Here is an 8,922-nt window from a genome sequence, read left to right as displayed (position 1 = left end):
GAAGGTAAGTCCAAGGAGGCAGAGATTTCTGTCTGCTTTGTTCATCACTTAATTTCCAGTTCCTAGATCTAAACGCCTAAAAAATAGTGGATGCGTGCCAAGTGTTTGTTGAATGAATGAAAGACTCTTGGGGGTGAGTGAGTCTCTTGCTCTTTGTTCCCCACTGTGGTGTTGGCCCAGCGCACACTTAGATTCACAGAGGCCTGCAGAGGCCCTGGCCTGACTCTCCTGAGTTTCTGGGACCCATTCTCCCTGTTCTCTTTTCCTAGGGTCTCCATTTTAGGGTGTCCTAACACCTAAGCGCTATTATCACTTTCATCATGGGCCTCTGCCTGGCTCTGGCATGGACACTCCTGATTGGGTCATGGACATCCATGGGTGAGTATAGATTGGAGGAGAAGTGTAGCTAGGAACAGAGGAACCCTGCTGTGTCGGCATTTCCTATTTCATTCCTTACAGTCTGGAGGCCCTTTCTCTCTCCTCTCTCTTCTCTCTTTCTTCATAAAGTAAGGACCCCTGATCCCAAATGGGAAAAGACTGATTAGGCACATAAGATAATAAAGGATTTTGTGGTCAGATTGGACCCAAAGCTGAAGGAAAGTCACCAGTGTTTTAAAACAATATGAAAACAACAACAAACAACTATTGCCTCTGTATGGTCCATTAGATTTCATCTTGTTACCATCAGTTTGCTAGACTCTGAGGCCATTTTGTGAAGTCTGGGTCTCTGAGAAGGGAAGCGGGCTTAAGGTGCTACAAGTTAAGTTAAAAGAGCAAGCCCCTTATCAGCCCTATCAGGTGTGGCAGGATAAGAAAAGGGACAAGAAAAGGAAGCACAGAAAATCTGTGGAATGATCTACTCTGACTGGAGGTGGTAGACCCCTGCAGCTTCTCCCATGAAGGAGCTGCCCACATTCCCATTCCTTCCTGGCCTCTCTTTGCCTTGACCTTGGATTTTCCTTTTCTACCCAGCTATTGCCACTTATTCCTGGGAGGCATTCTCCTTTACACCCTTCCCCCAAGACCCTCTTCTTGTTCTGCTACCAGTTCATCTTATTTTAGAGATCATGTGTATGTGGCTCCCCTAGTTCCTGCCCCAAGTCCTGGATCCTTACTTGGATTCTTTGCTCAAACATCAGGGTCTGAGTCATTTTGCCTCTCTGACCTCCTGGTGACTGAGTGTGCATGCGTGGGCATGCACATGCACACAGGAGTGTGAGGCATAGCTCTGAGATATTATCCTTGGTGTGAGTGGAAGGACAGTCAGAGGAATGGGTCCCTTGATGGCTGATGAGGGTCCTTTTCTTCTGTTTCTCTTTCTCTGTTCTGTTCTCTGAAGTGAGCAGAGAGGGAACCTTAGCCCTGTAGCCTCCTAGTTTGGGGAAAGGAATCTGGTTATCTGATCCACTGACCAGAAGGACCTCTAGGTCCACCTGTAATTCTAGACCCTTCCCTCTGTCCCCACTGTTTGAACTCTTCCCTCAACAACTGAGTGCTCCGTCCCAGATCCTAGTTTTTGGAAAGTACAATAGGGTCAATAAGAGGAATTATATGAGGAACATGTTGCCTCAGAAGAGGCAAGGTTATCCCATGACCAGGCAGTTCCTGATCCCACCCCAGAAACTGGGAAAGAGACCAGAGTAGCAACAGGTCCCAGAGCCACAGCCCCAGGGCCCGCACCCTTGCCCTGGGCTCTGCTCAGCAGGAGAGGGCCAAGCCCCTCTCCACATTGCTCCTACCCAAGGCTTGGTCATAGAATGACTTCTCCTTCCCTGGATGGAAGAGTGGTTGGCTTTTAGGGTGTGGCTGGCTCTTGCTCCATATGATATCTTAGGGCTGGGAATGGCTTCTGTCCTGCAGTGTCCCTCTGGGAGCTGAGGTGTGAGAGCAGTAGAAGGCTCCTGCATCCCCTTCCACATTGCCACTGTTCTCCAGCTTCATCTTGCTCTCTGAGGTTGTCAGCACACACTGCCCCCCACTATACTGCCTTAGGTGCTCCCTGCCATGTTTCCCCCACAGGGCAGCTTAAAGACTGAACTTGAGTTTGGATAGCACTCTGTCCTGGGTTCTTTCCTCTGCACCCTGCCTTCTACACTGTGCTGGGGGTCCAACTTCTGCTGCTCCCCTTGCCAGCCTCCCAAGACCCATGTCCTGCACGCCTGCCTGTCCTCCCATGCACAGACTTACCCAGCTGCCCCTTCCCTCTGTTCTCACACAGGAGCACAGAACCCCATTTCCTGGGAGGTACAGCGATTTGATGGGTGGTACAACAACCTCATGGAGCACAGATGGGGCAGCAAAGGTAGGTGAGGGCCAAGTGCAGACAGCCCTATGGTCAGGGTGGTACTAAGGGGCAAGGGATGACAGGTACCAGCAAAGGCTCATGGGTTCCCTGTGGTATGGAGGGAATCCTGGGAGAGAGGAGGTAAGTAAGCCCCACTGAGGATTTACCCTTGTCTCTCTACCTCTCCTACTGCAGGCTCTCGGCTGCAGCGCCTAGTCCCAGCCAGCTATGCAGATGGTGTGTACCAGCCCTTGAGAGAACCCCACCTGCCCAACCCCAGAGACCTTAGCAACACTGCCATGAGGGGCCCTGCAGGGCAGGCCTCCCTGCGAAACCGAACAGTGCTGGGAGTATTCTTTGGTGAGGGCCTCAACCTCTGGGGGAGGGAGGCCAGTAGGGTCAGCTGGACATGTCTATGTCTGAGCAGGGAGTCAGGGAGTGAGAGAGAGAGAAGTGATGGAGGGTCTCAGAGATGGGGGTGAGAGATGGAGGGGGGAGGTGACGTTATGTGAAACTGAATTCGGCTTTTGGTGGGTTTTGAGCCAAAAGACACAACCAAGCCAAGAATAGGAAAGGGAAGAGTTTTACTTGGAAAAAGTAAAGGAGAACGTAGGGGTTATTTCCCAAAGCAATGTCTTCCCAAACAACAAAACTGGGAAGTTTTAAGCTAAGGGTACATGCAGATTCACAAAGGCACTTGTACAGTGGGGAATTCAGCCTAGAATTTAGGCAAAAGTCATCTCAGGGAGACAGAGTTCAGGTCTTAATTGATGAAAAACAAAAGGGCCGCAAAGGTTGACATCACTTCTCTGCCTTTAATTGTTCTGGTATCTGAGTGCTCCAAGGGGTTTAAATCCTGCAAAGAGAAGTCAAGAATATGCTTTGGGCAAGTAGTCGTAAATCACAAGATGTCTAGGGCCTAAAATGATTTTTCTTAAGTGGAGAAAGCTATGTCTTGTATTTCTTTTTCTGGGGAAGAAAAACTAGAGGGAGAAAGTCTGGTTGGTGGAGGTATAAATTTGCCCCACGTTGAGCTGTTGTTCGGAGTACAGATGGAGGCAGGAGCACAAAAATAATCTGGTAGGGACTCTTGGTGGGACCCTGTTCTCACTCTTTGCCCCTGTGGCTCCTAGGACAGTGTCAGGGCAGTCTCAGTCTTTTGCCTTTGGCAAAAGGTCTGGGGAGGGGGGGGTGGATGTCAAAATGGGGCGCTAGAATGGGTGGTCTGACCCGTGTCTGTGGGTTGTTGGTCCCCAGCAGGAATGCCTGGCTCCTGCTAGCCCTCCAGGGGGTGGGAAGGGGGGGCTACATTTGATTCCCGGTATCTAGCCTCACAGTGAGACTGGCAGGCCCTCTGGGCAGGCTGCTCCCAGCTGCATGTTGCAGCAGGTGTTCCCAGCCCAATTGCCTAGGCACACTCACCGGGCACCTCCCAGTTACCAAGGAGAAGACCAAACTGGCAATGAAAACAGTCTGGACCAAGGTGTAACAAAGGATTGGGAAGGGTGGAGAAGGTCAAGACTTGGACTTGCCCCCAAAATCTAAGGAGTCTTTTGATGCTTCAAGGGGAGTAGGGGAGGGCTGGATACCTGATACAGAAAGTAGAGTGCCAGGCCCTCAGCTGGCCCTAGCACGCCCCCATTGCGGACAGGCTACCACGTGCTGTCCGACCTCGTGAGCGTGGAGACACCTGGCTGCCCAGCCGAGTTCCTCAACATCCACATCCCGCCCGGGGACCCGGTGTTCGACCCGGACCAGCGCGGGGACGTGGTCCTGCCCTTCCAGAGGAGCCGCTGGGACCCCGAGACCGGACAGAGCCCCAGTAACCCCCGGGACCTGGTGAGACGCGGCAGGCGGGGTCGCGGGGGCGGGGCCTGGCGGGGGCGGGGCCTGGCAGGGCCGGGCCGGGAGAGGCTCCGTCCCCCCGCTCCCCCCCCCCCCCCACCGATGCTGGGCTGGCCCTGGCGCCCCCTTACCCGTCTCAGCTACTCCACCCGCGGCTCACCCTGGGCTCACCCTCCCGGTACCCCCGCAGACCAACGAGGTGACGGGCTGGCTGGACGGCAGCGCCATCTATGGCTCCTCGCACTCCTGGAGCGACGCGCTGCGGAGCTTCTCCGGGGGGCAGCTGGCGTCGGGGCCCGACCCCGCCTTCCCCCGCAACGCGCAAAGCCCCCTGCTCATGTGGACGCCGCCCGACCCCGCCACGGGACAGCGCGGGCCCCGGGGGCTGTATGGTGAGGCCGCGGGGTGGGCTGCGGCGGCCGGGGCGCGCGGCGGGGCGGGCTGGGGGGCGCCGAGGTTGCGCTCCCCGTGGTCACACCGCCGCGCGTCTCTTCCCCTGCGGCCCCACGGCGTCGCGTGCAGCCTTCGGGGCGGAGCGAGGGAACCGCGACCCCTTCCTGCAGGCGCTGGGCCTGCTGTGGTTCCGCTACCACAATGTGTGGGCGCAGCGACTGGCCCGCGAGCACCCGCGGTGGGGGGACGAGGAGCTGTTTCAGCACGCGCGCAAGAGGGTCATCGCCACCTACCAGGTCAGTCCGCACCCCCTCCCCGCCCCGCCCCTGCCTGCCTGCCTGCCTGCTGCGCAGAGCCCTCCATCCTCCGACGGGCAGCCCCCGGAAACGCCCTTTTCCAGGAGGACGCTGCTCCCCAGAACTGGGGCTAGCGTCTCGTCTCGGAGTGGACGTGGAGACGATGAGGAGGCAAAGCGCTGTGATCCTCGAGCCTTTGCTGTGGTTCCTATGTAGCCGCCCTCCTCTGCCATCCCAGGTTCCTTGTGGGGGCCGGGCCTCCGCACCTGTCCTGTTTGAGTTGCCTCCCTCGTGACTGCCCCTGCCTGACCCTCATCTCCCACCGAAGCCTTCCTTGGGCTCGGATCCCTCCCAGGGCGGCTGCTCCAGCGCTTGCCTCCCTTTTTGCCTTCTCTTGTCCCTCAGAACATCGCTCTGTATGAGTGGCTGCCCAGCTTCCTGCAGAAAACACCCCCGAAGTATGCAGGTGAACGGATGGGGAGGAAGAATGGGAGAGCCGGCAGGAGTTTTTTCGAGGGGGACAGGAGCCATGGGGAGGGAGGCTGGGTGGTTTAAGGGTTAAATTTTAGTATCCTCTTTCCCCAGGATACAGCCCTTTCCTGGACCCCAACATCTCCCCAGAGTTCCTGGCGGCCTCTGAGCAGTTCTTCTCCACCATGGTGCCTCCTGGCGTCTACATGAGGTGAGGGCCCAGCATAAATGTCTGTGTGTTGGAAGGGGTGGTGGTGTCATTTCAGAAAAATCTGCCCTCAGGAGCCCTCAGGACAGGATTATCAGTCTGAAGTGTGCTCATTTCCCCAAGGGAACAGTGAATTTGGAGAGGGAAGATGAACAATCGTTTAAAAACACGTCATTGTGGTTTTTAAGCACTTTATCCGTTTTCCTACAGCTGGTGTGTATATTAACCTCCCCAATTAAACACGGGCTAATTGAGGTTCTGAGGGTGAGTCACAAAGCCTGCTGGTCTAAACCTTAGGTCTTGACACCACACTGGGGGCATTTTTAGCTATAAGCACAGGACCTGGGTCTTGCAAGCCTTTTGAGGGAATTATAAAAAAATTTGTGAGAGCTGAAGAAAAACTTTGATTCCAAAATAATAAAAAGAAAACTTTAAACTAAATATATATATATATTTAGTTTAATGTATATGGAACAAAGCATGGCAGTTTATTTTTTACAGTTGCATTATAATTTAAATAATTCATAGGTTACATTTTCCTACTCTGGAACAATTTTTGGACATGTGTGACAATAGCCATGTTTACATATTACATGATAATATGTAAACTCTTTCTTTGGGAATTGGGAGAGAAAGGTACTCTAAATAGAGCCCCATGCTGTTTAGTAATATATATATATATAGACAGAGAGGGTTGGAGAAAGGAAAAGATGGGGGAAAGGGGAGGCATGAACATGCTTTGGGTACATTTCTGGGGGTTTACAATGACCTGGGCCCCTGGCTGTATATAGCCTTGGAGACCAGAGCTGATGCCTGACTTTAGGACCCCATAGCCTCAGTCATCACTCCCCTGCTCCTTGCATTTCAGAAATGCCAGTTGTCATTTCCAAGAGGTCATCAATAGGAACTCAAGCATCTCCAGAGCTCTCCGGGTCTGCAACAGCTACTGGAGCCGAGAGGTCGGGACTGGGGGCACATATGTGGGTGGGTGTATGTGTGTAGTGTGTATAGTGTGTGTGTGTGTGTGGGGGGTGTATTTGTGTCTGAGGGTGTGTGGTGAAAGTGGGCAGTAGAGCCACAGCAGTCAGCTGTACATGGTCAAAAGTCAGTCCTCCACCTCCACCTCAGGGCTGTGTGAGGGACAGTGAGGCCTGTGCAGGTGTGGCTCTACATTCATTGCTTCCCCATAGGTTTTTCTTCTGTCTTGACAGCTCTGGGTCCCTTGTAGGCCATGGAGTACCCCAGCCATCCCACCCTCCAAGGAAATGTCCCAATTAGACACATCCAGGGCATGTTGAGAGGGGAGCAAAGAGGAGGAAGGGTTCTGAGAGATATCAGGGATAATCTGTCCATCCAAACCAGGCCTGAGTGGGTGAAGATCATTGATGAATAATTTAAAGCAAAATCTGATATTCTGTGTAGAGTGTTCATAAGAGGAGAAAAGAAGTAAGAGGAAAAGAGAGAAGAGAAAAGCACAGAATTCAGAATCATGGAGCTGAGTTGAAAGAGACCTGTGTCCTCCTAATTGCTTTTATTATATTGTATTGTATTGTATCCCTAATGCTCTTTTTATTAAGGGAAGGACACTGAGTTCAGAGAGGTCCTGTGACTTGCCCACAGCTACTCACTAACAGAGCAAGGACCAAGACGTAGATGTTCTAGTGCCTTTGTCAACCATACTGTCAAGTCTTCTAAAATAGAAGTAAAGTTTTAGATCCTTTGCGTTTGTGGAGGCCTGTCTTCCAGCAGCATGAGCTTTGGATGGGGATGTCACTCACCTTGAGTGGGGAATCAACCTATGGAGGGGGAATGGCCTGCTGGTTTTAGAGCAAATGTCAGCACTCGCTGGGCCCAGGACTTGGACTATGGGGTGGAGGGAGCCTTGGTGCTCAACCTTCAGCCCCATATTCTCTCCCCATTCCCAAAGCATCCAAACCTACAAAGAGCTGAAGATGTGGATGCACTGCTGCTGGGCATGGCCTCCCAGATCGCTGAGCAAGAGGACCATGTGGTGGTTGAGGATGTGCTAGGTGAGCCTGAAGCTGTCCCTGAAGGTGGTACACCCCTGGCCCCTGGGTGGGGATTCTGCTGGAGCTCCAGAGCCAGGCTGGGAGGAGTGCCTGGGGCTGGGATCCTGCACTCTTTCACTGCTGAGAGACCTGTTGACCATCATTCCCTCTGTGTGATTCTGGTCCCCTTGGGGCTGGTTGGAGCCTGACTCCTGGGCTAGTGGAGCTGTGGTGGCCCTGAGCTCTCTCAGACTCTCTGGTATTTCATCCCCAGATTTCTGGCCCGGGTCTCTGAAGTTTTCCCGCACAGACTACCTGGCCAGCTGTCTGCAGAGGGGCCGTGATCTGGGCCTGCCCTCTTATACAAAGGCCAGGACAGCACTGGGTCTGCCTCCCATTACCAGATGGCAGGACATCAACCCTGCACTCTCCCAGACCAACCACACTGTAAGGAGGGGTGGGGACCCAGGGGACAGGGTGGGAGGGCCAGGGCACATTGGCCCAAGACACAGAAAGCAGGCAATGAGACACCAACACTAGAGACAAGTCTCTGATGAGAGGGACAGGACTCACTGAGGTGGCTTTTCCCAGTGTCATAACCAGAATAGAGGTTACCAAACCAGCAGGATTTGGCATGCGATTTTGTGACTGTTCAGATCTAGCAAATGATTGTTGAGTATCTACTGCATGCCAGGCACTTAATAGGCATTATCTCATTCACTCTTCCCAACAACCATCTGAGCAGGTGTAGATGGTCCTCAATCCAGGAACAAGCTGTATTTTTATATGCACTGATACTCAAGCTGCCTCGGGGAGTCAATTGTCACACCCTCAGCTATCACCTGGACAAGTGGCATTGCCTGCCAGCCAACAGACCAGTTTGGGTTCCCTTACCATCTTGGCACAGTGATGTTTCCATAATTTCATACTTATTTTATTGTTTTTGTCCTTACTTTTTTACAAGATTGTTGGAAAGTGGACAATTAAAAAGCTGATGAAGAAGCAATATGCACATGGGGCTTGTAGACTTTATAAAATCAATGTAAGGATAGGAATCACCAGGCATACCAAAAGTAACAAACCTTAAACTTTAACGCGGCCTCATTAGAATTAAGCTGATCATGTGTTTATGTGGGGCAAAAAGAATTAAAGGTCAGGTAGAAAATGCTCAAAAAAAGAAAAAAAAAGGGAAAATGAAAATGCTTCTCAAATAATGTTGAAGTCTGTCTCCAAAAGGCAATATACAGGCAGGAATTTGCTTTTTAAAAACTTTCTTAGCTCTAAACAACAGAAACCTTTTCAAAAACAATTCTACCATTCCAACTTTTGCACTGATTTTGACCCTCAACTTTCATACCTCTTTTTTTTTACATAATTTATTTTTTTAATTTATATCCAAGTTAGCACATGGTGCAA

General features: G+C 52.1%; 1 protein-coding gene across 1 annotated transcript in view; it reads left to right on the top strand.

Annotated features, from left to right (window-relative positions):
• The first annotated feature begins 320 nt into the window (after positions 1-320).
• The window catches only part of DUOX1 (dual oxidase 1), a 32,428-nt gene continuing 23,826 nt past the window's right edge, over positions 321-8,922 (top strand). The window contains exons 1-11 of the mRNA XM_047074478.1: positions 321-378; positions 2,219-2,302; positions 2,480-2,644; positions 3,936-4,123; positions 4,320-4,521; positions 4,652-4,818; positions 5,224-5,284; positions 5,404-5,500; positions 6,366-6,456; positions 7,425-7,527; positions 7,781-7,953. Of these exons, the coding sequence (XP_046930434.1) occupies positions 321-378; positions 2,219-2,302; positions 2,480-2,644; positions 3,936-4,123; positions 4,320-4,521; positions 4,652-4,818; positions 5,224-5,284; positions 5,404-5,500; positions 6,366-6,456; positions 7,425-7,527; positions 7,781-7,953 (1,389 nt within the window). The remainder of the gene's footprint in view (positions 379-2,218; positions 2,303-2,479; positions 2,645-3,935; positions 4,124-4,319; positions 4,522-4,651; positions 4,819-5,223; positions 5,285-5,403; positions 5,501-6,365; positions 6,457-7,424; positions 7,528-7,780; positions 7,954-8,922) is intronic.

This window comes from Lynx rufus, unplaced genomic scaffold (assembly GCF_022079265.1).
Source record: "Lynx rufus isolate CCGP_SWC_20201006 ecotype Redwood Valley unplaced genomic scaffold, mLynRuf1.p SCAF_13, whole genome shotgun sequence".
Classification (NCBI taxonomy): Eukaryota; Metazoa; Chordata; class Mammalia; order Carnivora; family Felidae; genus Lynx; species Lynx rufus.
The sequence above is the reverse complement of the archived record's forward strand: the minus strand, read 5'-3'. Positions and strand labels throughout refer to the sequence as shown.